The sequence below is a fragment of the Chionomys nivalis genome, chromosome 21 (assembly GCF_950005125.1).
Source record: "Chionomys nivalis chromosome 21, mChiNiv1.1, whole genome shotgun sequence".
NCBI classification, from domain to species: Eukaryota; Metazoa; Chordata; class Mammalia; order Rodentia; family Cricetidae; genus Chionomys; species Chionomys nivalis.
The window spans coordinates 9,100,867-9,114,857 of NC_080106.1; the positions used below are offsets into that span (position 1 = coordinate 9,100,867).

At 55.5% G+C, this 13,991-nt stretch overlaps 1 protein-coding gene across 8 annotated transcripts in view; it reads right to left on the reverse strand.

Annotated features, from left to right (window-relative positions):
- Gse1 (Gse1 coiled-coil protein) overlaps window positions 1-13,991 on the reverse strand; it is a 343,505-nt gene that overhangs the window by 6,655 nt on the left and 322,859 nt on the right. For 7 of the 8 annotated variants that reach the window (XM_057754212.1, XM_057754209.1, XM_057754213.1 and 4 more), the window contains 10 exons: window positions 11,601-11,800; window positions 8,259-8,431; window positions 7,734-7,931; window positions 6,875-7,066; window positions 6,359-6,678; window positions 5,485-5,809; window positions 3,195-3,802; window positions 2,206-2,318; window positions 1,711-1,981; window positions 407-520 (listed from right to left, as the gene is read on the reverse strand). In XM_057754212.1, the coding sequence (XP_057610195.1) occupies window positions 407-520; window positions 1,711-1,981; window positions 2,206-2,318; window positions 3,195-3,802; window positions 5,485-5,809; window positions 6,359-6,678; window positions 6,875-7,066; window positions 7,734-7,931; window positions 8,259-8,431; window positions 11,601-11,800 (2,514 nt within the window). The remainder of the gene's footprint in view (window positions 1-406; window positions 521-1,710; window positions 1,982-2,205; window positions 2,319-3,194; window positions 3,803-5,484; window positions 5,810-6,358; window positions 6,679-6,874; window positions 7,067-7,733; window positions 7,932-8,258; window positions 8,432-11,600; window positions 11,801-13,991) is intronic. The other variant, XM_057754210.1, reaches the window with a different exon arrangement.

Consider the following 13,991-nt stretch of genomic DNA (forward strand, 5'->3'; position numbering starts at 1 on the left):
GAGAGTAACTTCATCCAACTTAGGAGAGCAGGTGAAGAGACAGCAAGAGGGACCCCTGGGCTTCAGCTTTCTTCAGCTGGAGAGCAGCAGAGAAGAGTGAGATAGCAGGTGCTGTTGTCTGGAGAGCCAGGCAGGATCTGCAGCGCAGCCTTCTCTGGAGACAGCACATCCTCTGGGGGATGGCAGCTACTGCCACCGCCATCTGGACTTCATGCCCGCCTTCTAATTTGCATTGCGTCCTAAGGCCCTGCTCATCCAGGATGGCAGTAGACCACACAAGAGGGATCGCGAGAGAAGCCCAGCTTCCAGTAGGTCAAGTTCACCACCAAGACGAGACTTTGAATAACACTTCTAACCCTGTGGCCTAAGCTACAGGACTCTGGAGGGTGAGGTGCCCTTGCCTTACCACTCAAGGAGATGGTAGGACTGTCCCTCGCAGAGTTTGTCATTGAGTCTGCCACTGCTGCGGACAGTGCCCTCTGCTTGATTGCACGGAGCATCTCAACAAGCCTCTCTTTGTCTGTGAGGAAAGCAGTCTGAGGTTAGCAGGACTTCTGTGAGGGAGGAAAGGCGGGCTCTGGCCACCGTGGTTGGCAAGTACAAGCCCTTTACACCAAGAGGCACCAAAAGCAAGCACCACGGCTGACTCTGCAGACAGGAAGAAGGTGACTGCAGCTGACTCTTTATTTTCCCTGATGGCTTATACATTCCAGGCAGCCACATCTACAGCCACGAGCAGCAGCTGCCTGAGAGCTTCCACGGTGACTTCCTTCTCAGCAGATAATCTGATTTGAAGACCAGGGGTGGCCCCAACACAAGGGCACCCCCCAGAGACCAGGGAGGGTCACAGCCATTTCCCGTGAAGGAGAGCGTGCCGCAGATCCCCACTTAGGCGGCTCTTCCTGCCAACTCTGAAACTTAAGAGCCTTCAGTGCTGCCGGCGTCCTTTAGACATGAAGCCAGGTGGAAAGTCGGGCTTGCAAACAACGAGGCCTGTGTCCAAGGCTTGTGCTGGCAGTCAGCCCGTCACTAGCCCTGGCTGGGAAGGAGAGACCTCCACCATGCTTGTTAAAAAATGGAAAAAGAAACTGCCACCTCCAATAAAGAAGCATGTCAAACCAACTGAAGACTTGGAGACACTGTTTTCCGGTGACTCTCTGGAAGAGGCCAGTGCCCTTAAGGGGCCCGAGGCTGTGTACATTAATGCCTTAGCCCGAGACGGTGTTGAGCCGATCAAGGAAGCCTCAGCCTGCTGTGGCCACGCCATGTCTTCTATGCTGTGAATTCCAGTTCCAATCTCTCTTCCAGACTGTCTGGAAGCATCTTTCTGAGCAAGTTGTGTGTTTACTATGTGCTGGCTGGGCTCGATCTCTTCAGGACGCCCAGCATCAACAGTGCTCTGTAGAGCTCACTGGTGTCCTCAAGGGGACACTACAACAGGAGGCAATACCTCTTGTCAATCCCAGCGAAAGCCCTGGAAGGACCCTGTTTCAAGAGGCCCCTGATCAAATGTAAGAGGATGCAGGAGGGGCTTGATAGGCATTGGCTGTATACGGTGCATTAGCCTTCACGTCCCAACAGGACATGTGCTAGAGCAAAATGCGACAGAAACACCATGGGATGGGCCAACCAGAGCAGAGAGGCCACTCATTAGCCCATGCTACCCAGGAGCCCCCTGGCCTATGTGTGCAGGCCAGAGTAAGGCCATACCTTTCCTCTTCTCTGCACTGATGTGTGTCAGGTTGAAGAAGGTCAGGAACTTCCTCTTCTCCTCAAAGTTAGGGCTGTTGTTCATCTCGTCGGGGCTGTAGCGAGTGGACAGAGCCAGCCTGGGGGAAGGCGTCTGCCGCTTGCTCTGAACCGCCGGTGGAGATGGGCTTCTCTCTCTCAGCATCCGCCTCCTCTTCCGGCGCTTCTGTGCTACCAGCTCCTCCTTCTGCTGCTGGGTGGTCAAGCCAAAAAGTTGCAAAAACTCTAACTTCTAGACGGGGGAAAGAAAACAAATGAGCGTGAAGTTGCCATCACTAGTATGCTTTTACTGCCCCAGGGGTCCCATGGGCTACAGAGTCTGAACTGGAGCTAGGCAGGCCACAGGGGAGCAGAAACAATGGCCTGTGGGATTTGGAGGCCAAGAGGTAGGCCCAAAAGTGCGGACCGACAGCCCAACCAGCCCAAAGCATGCAAGAGTTGAGAAGGATCTGTTACCTCAGAGGATGTATCCAGTTTGAGGGGTGGCTGCTCAGCCACGCAGCGGAGGTGTGCCCTGACCTCCTCCTCATCGCTCTCGTCGTAAGAGTCATCGAGGTCATAGTAGTACCCTGATGGCAGAAACAGATGCACTGAGCCAGGCTCAGAACCCAGGATGCTCTGTGAACAAGTGTACCTGGGGGCACGTGAGTGAGACCACAGGCCAGGCCTGCTGGCACCCGTGAGAAGCCTTGCTAAGAGAGGGCCTGCTTCCTTCCAGTATGCCTGGACACCTGCGGTGAGCTAAGGATGACAAATACTGAGCTTCTGTGAGACTCAGAGAATGGGATGCTCCCTAGACCAAAAGTGGAGCATGCCTGACAAAGGCCTGTGTCCATGCTGCCCCTCTGTTGTGAGCCTCATGGGAAGGCCACTAAAAACTATGGTGCCCCCATTCCTTTTCAAGGCAAACTGATAGAAAAGCCCCAGCCAGGCCATACATCTAGCACAACCAGCACTCAGGAAGATGGCCTACATCATCCCCAGCTATAAGGAGCTAGGTGCAATACCAAACAGGCCAATCAATTCCAGAGGAAACAAGACTGGCCTGGGGCACTCGTCCCTATCAGGTGTGTGCTGTGCCACAGCCCCCACCGGCTCTTCTGGCCTTCTTGGGACCTCAGGGAGCTGCTGTCTCCACTTTGTGGGGGCAGGAACAGTGCCAGCTGTTGTCCCTTATTTCCTGGTGCACATCACATGCCAGCAACCATCACCTATCAATAATATACATCCACGGCACTGTCAGGTGACAGGCTGTAGCTTGCCATTTTAGGATAATGTGCCTCACAGCAGGACAGGCAAGGGGCCCTGAAACTGCTACCTGAAACCAGTTTTTATAAACTGCACTGGAGATCTGAATGGGAGAAGGCGAGCAGCTGGCACTGGGGTCTCCTGTCCTGATAAATCCCCACCCCCCAGGCAGGTTGGGACCCACTCAGGAGCCAGACCTTTCTCCTGAGCTTCGCGCCGCCTGCGTTCCTCCAGGTCCAGCTTGCTGACCAGTCTCCGGCGTTGCTGAAGAAACTCGTCATAGATGTATGCTGGGTCAGGGCCCCGCGGTGTGGGGTGGCAGTAGGGCGAGCCTGGCTTCAGGGGCCCACTGAGCTCCCCGAAGGGGGTTGTCTGGGAAAGGGAGGGCCGTTGCTGGCCCAAGATGGTCTGTGTTGATTTCTCCAGTTCTGCAAGGAAAGGCCCAGGTCCATGGGGAAAGGTCTGAGGTTCCAGACTTCCTGCCTCCCGCGGTGGCGGCTGGTATTTGTCCAGTGGTGTGGCCTCACGCTTCCGGGGCTCCTCTGTCTTCTCCGTGCAGTAGACACGCTCCACTTTTACCAGTGGCACAGCCGCTGGACGGCTCGGCTCAAAAGCAGTCTGGTGGCTGTGCAGAGAGTGGCTTTCAGCCCGCCGCGTCTCCAGGGAATTGTCCATCAAAGATACTGGGTTCCAGAGGGCTGTGGGCACAGTATGGTGCTGGGGCTTGGGTGAGATGAGGGGTGGTGGCCCACCAAAGTGCTGTGGAGGTTCGCGGTTGCTCTGGTCATGCCGGTTTGGTCCTGGCCTGGGAAGAACATACTGAGTCATCAGTGATGGGAACAGATCTGCCTAGCAGCTCCTGTAGCACACCCAGGGTAACTTGCTGGGCTACCCAGACTGCCTGTGAGTGCAAATCCCTGAGGAGAGTCATTTCCTCCTGGAGGTGAAGCTCTGACATCACAGCCCTTCCTCCAGATCTATCAAGTATGGGCATGAGGGCAGGCTAGGGATGAGCCAGGGACACTAGCTTTGGGTGTCCACCTAAGCCCAGGACTTCCCACAGGAATGGAGGCTGTGCTGCTGCCCCCCTGTGGTCCCTGTCAGAATTGCAGCAGCCCCAGAGCAGACCTTAGGGCGGTCCAGCAGACAAGCGGCTCACCTCAGCAGGTGTACTGTTCTTGCCCAGTCTGCCCAGGACCCTCACCCCTTCACTATGCCATCCAGGACACCCTCAAGGCCCAGGTGGAGCTGTATCTGCAGGCTTCTTTCTGCAGCAGGCTACTACTGAGATATAAAACTAGTCAAAATACAGACAACTGGTGCTTTGGGGACCCAGTCCTGATTGGAGGTCTACAATGCAACTCCCACACTTAAGACTCAGGGAGCACTGTAGAAGGGGAGGAAGACTGTAAAAAAGTACCAGGACTCCTCTAGTAGGCGGTGCCATCTAGACACAGCAGGGAAGCTGTCACCTACACAAGGCTGCAATGTTGACAAAACTAGCGGACAGGCCAACACACGGAAGTTGTCACAAGGCCCCACTGCTATAGGGAGAGCCACAGGCAATCGATGGCTGCTTTGAGAGGAAGAAACACCCAGGGACAAGCAACCAGGTAAGTTATCCGATCCCAAGTGGTCAGTCCTAAACTCACATAAGAGCAACACAATGGATGTGTATATGCGCAACAGTAATAGTTACAGAAGAGGCCATGAACTTGCGGTGGCACAGGAGGAGTTGGGAGGGAGGGGTGGGAAAATGTGAAAATAAAATTTAAAAAGACTCTGATGCATCTTAACAGAAAAAACCTATAAAGAACAGTTTCAGGAACTTTTCTAAAGCTTAACACTTCTTTGAGGGCGACATGGGCTGCTTAGCCCCATGCTGCTCAATGGGCCATTGCTAAACTCCTAGGGTCTTCCCTGGTTGGCTGGGGCACCATTTAACACAGCCGCCAGGGCTGCTCGCCACTCCTCCTGCCGACTCAAGCCTGAGACTCAGAGTGCGGCATTAAGCTCCCTTCCAATTCAAAAGTAAAGGGATAAACAAACACCACATACCCCAGAGCCAAACAGTTCCTAGCTAAGGGTTACGTGGCCTGCCCCTTCTGCAGCCCTGCAGCATGGCAGCAAGCGAGACTAGGCTGGTCCCCGTGTGGCGTGGGAGCCCGAGTGGAGATGGACGAAGAGCCGGAGCACTCAAGCTAGACTCATGTTTAAGGCTAGCGAGGCCTCAGAGTGGCCTCCCTCCACTTGTGTGAGGTGTAGAGGGCCAGGGCCGGGCATCTAGGCCACTTCCAATTGCAGCCCTTTCTCAACATGGAGGACAGGGAGCATGAGGAGCCGAGATTTATGCTGCTGGAGTGGGGCAGAAAGATGAAGCAGGGCATGGGAGGGCCAACAGCAGGGACAGGAGTGCAGACACTCCCTCCATCCCCGACCTCTGAACCAGGAGCACCTGCCTCATGCGAGGTCCCACTCAGGACCCACCTGGTGCTCTCAGGCCTGTGTTCCACCTCTGTGGGCACCGGGGGCCGGCCCAGGTCCAGGTGCTGCTCTAGCACCTGCTGCCGGAACTCGGACACCTGGGACTGGCGGTCTTCCTTCTCTTGCCGCAGCCGCCGCTGGCGTGCCAGCCACTTCTCCTCCTCGTTGGTGCGCTGGATCAGCAGGGCTGTGGCGGCACTGTTTCCCGGTAGAGAGAAGATGCCGTGGCTGGAGATAAGGCTGGGCACGGTATGGTGCGGGGCAGGCACTGGGTGCAGGGGATGCTGCACAGGCTTGGGTGCCTGCAAGCCCACATCCTTCAGCTTCTCTGTGGGAGGAAACACTGTCACTGCAGGAGGCCGGCACACCCTTGCCCCAAGGGGTCTTGTAGGGCTTTGGCTCACAGCACATGGTTACATTTTTAGGACTCATGGAGGGCAGTTGTTAAAACGGTCATAAAAGTAGCTCAATTACAGAGATTTTCATCAAATAAATTATATTCAAAACAAGGTTGGGATGGCTCATGCCTGTGCTCCCTACACTCGGGAAGCTGACACAGGATGACTGCTCTGAGTATGAGGTAAACCTGAGCTCCAGGCTAGCCTTGGACACATAGATAGCTACGGCATATAGGCCACAGCTAGCCTAACGCGTGTGGCTCTGGCTTCTACCATCAGCACAGCAAAAGGCAAAGACAAACCTAGGTCCCCAAAGCAGTGCTTTGGCCAGTCACTCCTTCCATCTTTAGGGGCACCTACATCTACCCAGGGTGCCATGGCACACCTCTTCCCAGTTTGGTGCTCAGTGTTTTGCCAGCAGCAGTGGGACAGCGCCCCTCACAGGTCTTGCCCTCCTCCACACAGCTCAGCTCAGGTACCTGTTCGGGTTGGGGTCAGCTGCTCTGAGGGCTTGGGCCGCTCCTCAGTGGCATGGCCCCGGAGTCCATGCAGCTCGGCCACAGGCAGGAAGGTGGGCTCCAGCGCCTTGGCAGCCAGCAGGTCCTTCTCCCTTGCCCGCTGTTCACGTTGGCGCTCCAGTTCCCGCTCCCGCTCCTTCTCCCGTTCTCGTTCCAGCTCCTTCTCCCGCTGCTCTCGCTCCCGCTCCCGTTCCTTCTCCCTTTCTCGGTCGGCTTCCCGCTCCCGTTCCCGCTCCCGTTCCCGTTCTCTCTCCCTCCGCAGCTCTTCATCCATTTGCAGCCTGGGAGACAAGCAGGGGGCAGCATGCTGAAGGGGTGTGCAGAAGGGGCAAGTCCATGCCCCAGCTCAAAGTGGGGCCAGCCACAGACAAAACCCTCCTCCTCTCACCCCCCCCACACGGAGTGCTGCTAGGCCAAGGCCTGCTGAGGACCGAAGGACGCTCTACCGCCGTCCCCTTGCCTGGAAGCACAGCTTACCTCTCTGCGCTGAGGCTCGACATCCGCTCTGAGTGCAGCGCGGCCAGGGATGAGTGTGAGAGCTCAGGTGGGTAGCGGACCCCAGAGAGATGCAGGTGCATAGCTGATGGGTGCAGTGGAGGCAGGGAACCGGGGGTGGGGATGGGGTAGAATGGAGACCTTAAGGCTGATAGGCAATAGGAGTCATCCATCCTGTAGAGAAAGATGGGACTGGTGTGTGCCAAGGCCGCAGTCACAAAGAATAAGCTTGCCTAGCAGAGGTAAAGCTCTGGACCGAGTCCCTACCACTGCAGGAAAAAGGCTGAGACCCAGGCTGGGGGACAGACGCTTCTCTGCTAGATGAGTCCACTGCTAAGTAGACCCAGCACAGCAGAGGCCACAGGCAAAGGACACATCCACATGGTCAGAGTCCACTAGGAACCAGCCACATTGGCACCAAGGACCTCCCAGATCCTGGGAAAGTGGGCAAGAAGGGCAGACTGGCTGCAAGCAGAAGCCTCTGGTGTGACACTGTGACAAAGGCCAGTCAGGTCAGGAGTCTGCAGTTAAGAGGGCATGACTCTCACCATGGTCTCTGTCACACTGTCCACATTCATAACCGCTGTTAGTGGTTACTGGCTGCTGGCAGGCTGATGTTGAGACGTGGGAACTGGGGAGCATCAGCAGGTGGCTCAACTGAGGGCCAGCAGATATGTTTGGACTAAACTCAGCTGGGACCTGGGGAAAGCTACAGGGATGGACCAAGTCTCTCTTGAGTGTGTCTGGCTTCAGGCCCTGGCAACATCTGACCCAGCCCAAGAGGTTCTGTCTTGCTGAGGACACAACAGCATATGCGTGGACAGTGTGTGGGATGTCTCACCTGAAGGCTGGGTGTGGGAATGGGTGTGGGGCCAGGTAGCTGGGATGATAGTAGGCAGCAGCGGTAGCTGGGTCCAGACCAAGCGGAGGCAGGGAGGACATGCGCAGGTCCTCGGCGGTGTGATAGGGCCGGAAGCTTCTCAGGTAGTCCTCAGTCACAGTGCTCGGGGGCACCACGTGGTGCACAGGCCGCTGGAGGCTGCAGGAGAAAAAGCAGGTGAGCAGAGGACCCACTTCAAGCTGGGAAACATGTCACACTCCCCAGTAGCTCGAAGGCTGCCCCTGACCCCACCTTCCACTAGGGGACATAGCTGCTAGAGGAGCTCTCTGTCCCCAGACCCAGAGGATGGGCTTAAATGTGGTTAGGGCAAGGGCTATGTCTCAGCATGGAGTGCACCACAAGCTCAGATGGGGCCAAGGACCTCGGGGCAGGGCAGGCCACAGAGGCTAACAGCAGCACTCTACGCCAGGAGGTGCAAACTCCAAGCCTGCCTGAAGTCACTCCATGTCCTTAGTCTGTACTTACTTGAGTGGTTGAAAGCGGGAGTCCTGTACAACTGAGCTGGGGGAGAGGCCGAAGGGGTAGGGAGTGCTGAGCAAGTGGGAGGGGATAGCTGGGCCTGCCGCCTTCTCCTGGGCTAGAGGAGGTTCCACAAGCAGGCGCTCCCGACCACTACTGCTGCCTCGTGAGGCAGAGTCCTGTGGGAAGAAGAAGCAACATTAGGGCTTGGGGAGCCATCCAGATGTACAAAAAGGCCACTGTTTAGAGGAAGATTATTTCTAGAATATGAGCTAATGTTCTCTTTACAATAAAAAAGTGGTATTCAGGGGAAAAAGGCATGGGGTAAGGTAAGTGTGGCCTCCTACGAGCAAGTCTACCAGGGCCTGGCTCTGTCCCCGAAGGGACTCAGTGATGCCTCAGACTGCTGAGTCCCAAGACAGGGGCATATGAAAGGATCTGCAGGATAGAGAACCCCTACTTCCCACAACCAGTTCCACACGGGGTAGTCATGGTCACAGCACACACTCTGGGGACCTGCAACTCAGGAAGAGCGTCTCCCAAGATGCTAGCTGTGTCAGCAGCCATCCAGGACACTGGGGACACTCTTGCATGCATTTCGGCTGGGGGCCCTAGGAGAGGCTCGCTTCAGGCACAAAGTGATAGATGGCAGTAACCCAGGGTCTGGAGAGATCTAGCTTCACAGGTGTCCTGTATACACAACTAAGGTGGCGTCCAACCTGGAGAAACCAGACCAAGCAGCCCTGCCTGCCTGTGACTAGGAAGGAAGGCTCATGGCAAAGCAGTGGCACCACTGGGACCATGGGAAAAACAGAGACCATCACTTAAAGAGACCTGGCAGCGTTCTCAGGCCCCTCCCTCACACTGCAGGTCAGAGGCCCAGCATGAGCAGCCAGCAGTACACAGGGCCCTCTTGCTGATACTTGATGAACCCGTGGTCCGACTTGAAGGTTCATGGTAGCCAGGCCTGCCAGCCCTTCCTGGACTAATGTCTTGTTCTCCAAGACCGTGGTGGCACCCCCAGGTCAGCCAGCACCATGAGGGTGTTGGTCACTCAAGCACATGTAAAGACGAGGGGAGGGGCTACTGTTGTATCACAGCTAAGCCTCTGTGTGAACTGAGGGGGCAGTTTACCACAGCACTCTCCAGCTCCATTCTCCCAGAGCCTAACACAAACCCTCCTGCTCCCCGCAGACAGACAGCCACGATTAATTGAGGGAGACAGGCTGCTGATTGAATTTTTAATGAGCAGCAACATCTGTTTCCTTCCCAGAGTAGAGCAGCAGGCTCAGTTCCCTGTGGGGTCCTCATGGGTTCATGACCTCTGACCTGCCCTTCTCACGAGGGGCATGCACACACTATCATAAAAATGGGGGGCATGCACCCCAGCCACACCAGGACAAATGAGAAGACCCCAGTCTCCCTAGAATGGCTATCAGGCTGCTGGGGGCACCGTGTCCTCTCTCATCAGGGCCTGGCTGAACTTGAGCCAGACACTGGGGAACTAGGTCAGCTGGGAGCTAGGGTGCTGCATGGGTGATGAAGGACGGGAAAGACCAAGCTTGGTGGCCGCCCAAAGGCACTGCGCACCGGTGGCTATGGCAGACAAGACACATCTGCAGAGCTGTTTGACACATCTGCATCCATGAAAGGCAGCGGCTGGGGGAGGAGGGAGCTGTCATTCTCCTGTGATTAGAGCAAGGTCTCCACAGTTGGGCAAGTGGGACATGCCTGTTAGCTTCAAAACAGACCGCTTTTCATTTCATCTCTCCTCGTGCGGCTTCTACTGCCTGGTCACCCCCTGAGAAGGCCCCGGAGCCACCCCCCCTCAACTTCCAACAGTGGATGCAGCCTCCAGAGGCTCCTAGTGACTCATGGCCATGCTGCAGGGAGAGCCGCATCCCCACCCTCCTGGAAAGGATTAAACTCTCTGCTGAGCTCTGAGCATCATCTGCTCATCCACCGCGCTTGTCGCCCTCCCTGGTGGCACGCAGGTCTCATTAACTGCAGCGTGAACTGCTGGAGCGGAGCCATCACGGCCCTTCTCTGGGTTACTAAATGTTTCTAAGGCGGTAAGGACCCTCTGAGGACAGTGACGGGCTCCAGGCACAGCAGTCACGAGGCAGAGGCACAGGGACAGGGGACATGCATGCACACGAGGTGTCTTGGACCTGGGCCAGGGGCTCCAATCAGTGGAGGCTCCAGGCTCAAGGCAGGAACGGGAAGTGTCCTGCAAGCTTCTCTCAGGAGTGAACCCAGAGCCAGGTAGTCACCAGGTAGGCCGGCTGCCCAGGGAAAGGAAGCTGTTTGGAGATTTACATCAGCCGAGGTCATGGCTAGGAGAAGTCCTCAGGAGATCACGGTGGCAGCTTCTTCAACCTCTCTTAAACCAGGATAGGGTGGTTCTAGGCTGCTCTGAGTCAAGCTGAGATTCAGGGACAGACTTACTGACAGGCTTCCCGGGGTAAATGCTACTCCAGGTGCAAAAAGAAGGTGCCAAAAAACTGGCCCCAAACTTCTTTCTGGAGCCTGCTGGATGCTTGGAGTACTTTACTGGGGACCAGGGACACCCAGCAGACTGGAGGGGAAGACGGAGGTCACACCCTGCCTTTCCTGTCCCAGCCCAGCTGGGGAGAGGAGCTCCCCTCCGCCCCCTCCATCTTTGTGGTTTAATTAGTACTTCCTAGCAGTACAATCCCTCTGGGAATGGGGCTGGAGAATCCAGGGAAAGCCACAGCTGACAGCGGTTCTTAATTAGCCAGGCCCCTCCGGGCAGCCGCCAAGCGGGTGGGAGGCACAGCAGAGTAAAGGGGAAGCTCCAAGCACTGACTCATCCAGTCCAGTTAGCTTAGTGAGTGACCAGCTGGGGGCTGCAGACGCACAAGACCCTCCGCGCTGGGATCAGGCACTAGGACTATCAGTTGGTTTACACTCTCATCCCTAATCCCCCAAAGCAGGGATAGCTATTGTCTACCCTGCCCCCTCATCTCTCAGCCTGATGCCTCTGGGCAAATCTGTCTACAAAGACCCCCAAAGAAGTGATTACAGTCAAGGCCACCAGAGGACACAGTAAGATACCATCTAAAAGTAAAGGAGCCCTCGCCAGCCCCACCCCCCCATGCTATGGCCTCCTAAACCAGGTTATGTGTCGCTGTACTTTGTCACAAGCCTGATGTAGGGATAACCTTAACCCGAGCATCTTCCAGCACTGGGCGCACATCAAGCCCATCTTGCAGAAGAGTCTGAGGACCAAAATGAAGGGGTCATCCTCGCCCACAACCTCAAGTTCCTGACGCTGTGGACAGAAGTCACCTCCCTTCAGGGACATCTCTGGACTGGGTCACTCACCTGGCGGCTCTCACTTCTCCAGACTCCATTGACGGTTTTGGTGGGGGCAATGGTGACCACAGGGGGAGTGCTGGGGACGCTGTGACCCCCGGGAGGGACAATGATGGGGCCCATGGGCACTCTCTTGGGCGTGCTGGCTGGAGAGCTGTGGTTGGTAGCTGGGGAGGACACAGGGGACGATTCGCTGCTCAGTGAAGACCCTGTGGAAAGAGAACACAGAAGCTCAGGAGTGACATCAGCGCCATGCTGCCCACTGTACCCACACGTCTGCAATTCCAGAACTCTCACTGGACGTGAAGCCCCAGGGTGGCCAGGCAGGGAAGGACCCAGTAACACCAGCTACTCAGTACGGTCCTCTGCACCCAAGGAGAGTGGGAAGTAGAGGCCAGGTGTGGTCAGCAGCTTGGTCTCCTTAAGTACCGGGCATCTTTGCTGGCCCCTGTCATACTGCCTTTTTTAGGCCTAGAGGTGGGCAACTAATTTTAAATGTAAAAATCTGAGATATAATTCACTAGTTTAAAACAGTGTCAACATGCTTCAGTATGTCCACCATACTGAGTGAATACTAGAACAGCCTCGCCCTAGAGACAATATTCCTTCCCCCACATAGCGAGAGAGCAGGCAGGAGGGGGGATGGGCAGCGTAATTCTTGAGGTGCCATTCCCACTAGGACATGATAGTTGGGGATGACTTCAGTCAGATGGCCAATGCTGACATTGGGACAGAGCTTTGCTCTATGTGAGCAGACACGGCCTCTGGCTGGGAAAATTCTGCCACCTGCAGAAACAGCTTGTAGAATTGTGCAGAGCAGCCCCCTCCCCAAACAGTTCCCAGTCAAGCAGCCCTCTTGTTCACATGCCTATCTATCAGGGTCTGACCCAGGTGGGCAATGAGGCCTGAGAGCCATACCCTAAGGAAGAACCCCCTAGTTCTTGAGATGGGCAACAAACTCATTGCCCATACCCTAAGAACTCTGTAGTCTCTGCCCCATGGCTGGGCAGGGAAAACTGCTACGGTGATAGCCCAGGAAAAGGCTACTAGAATCTGGAGCAGGCAAACCACAGGGCTGGAGCAGCCCCACCTGGGGGCTGGCCCTGAGAACCTTGGGAACAAGGTAGCTATCATTCATGAGTTAGGGGAGGCTTGGCATCCAGCAGGAGGGCACCCCTCTGTGCAGCTGAGAAATCCTGCTGTCAGCAACACCTTAGGTCTGCAATGCCAACCCAGGTATAGGTCCAAAAGTGAGGGCTCCTGTCAGCCACAGACCTTGAGAAAGTCCACGCAAGTATGACATGAGTCATGCCTGCAGTCACACTAAGTAACTAAGGTAACACTAAGTCCTAGCCTGGCCTGTTCTATAGAATGTCCCGACAAGAGAAGCCACTCCAGAGAAGCCACCAGGAGCAGAAAGAGCCAAACTCTGATGGTGGCGCACACCTTTAATCCCAGCACTCGGGAGGCAGAGGCAGGCGGATGGATCTCTGTGAGTTCGAGACCAGCCTGGTCTACAGAGCTAGTTCCAGGACAGGCTCCAAAGCCACAGAGAAACCCTGTCTCAAAAAAACCAAAAAAACCAACCAAACAAACAAAAAAAACCTCAATCACTTTTAGGAATTCTAAATCTCCTCAAATAGCAATCTGCTTGGGTTTGCCACCATCCTTCCCAGGAGGTTCATGGTATAATGCACATGTCTTACGGGCTGTCGATTTTTATGTATGTTTGTGTGCAGGTGCACATGTGTGCGAATGCGTGCAACGGTCAAACTACAACTTTGAGTGGATTCCTCAGGCGCAATGCTTACTCTGTTGTTGGTTTTTGTTGTTGTTGTTCTGTTTTGGATTTTTGAGACAGGGTCCTGGAACTAGCTCTTGTAGACCAGGCTGGCCTCGAACTCACAGAGATCTGCCTGCCTCTGCCTCCTGAGTGTTGGGATTAAAGGCGTGCGCCACCACTGCCCGGCTCACCCCCTTTTTTAAAGAAAGGATCTCACTCTAGAGCCCTGGCTGGTCTGGACTCATGGCAATCCTCCTGCCTTTGAATCCTGAGATGAAAGGTGGAGCCATTTCAGCAAAGCCAGTCTGCACGCATCACCACCATCAATGTGAGAACATTTTTATAACCTCCAAAGAAACGGGCATGCAAGCCTCCAGCCATGTCTGCTCCACCCCCTGCATCCAGCTGTCTGTGTGGACAGATTTGTAGGCCCTGGGATTCCCTGGCCCCTCCTGTTCTATGGCGTTCCCTGTACCAGAACTCCATCCATACTTCAAGGTTGCTGACCTTCACACCAAGGGGGACTAGTCAATTTCTCAGCCTACCCAGCAGCTACTGTGAGTAGTAGCTACCTCACACTGCACAGACACTAGCACACAGGCAGGGAACATGCTATC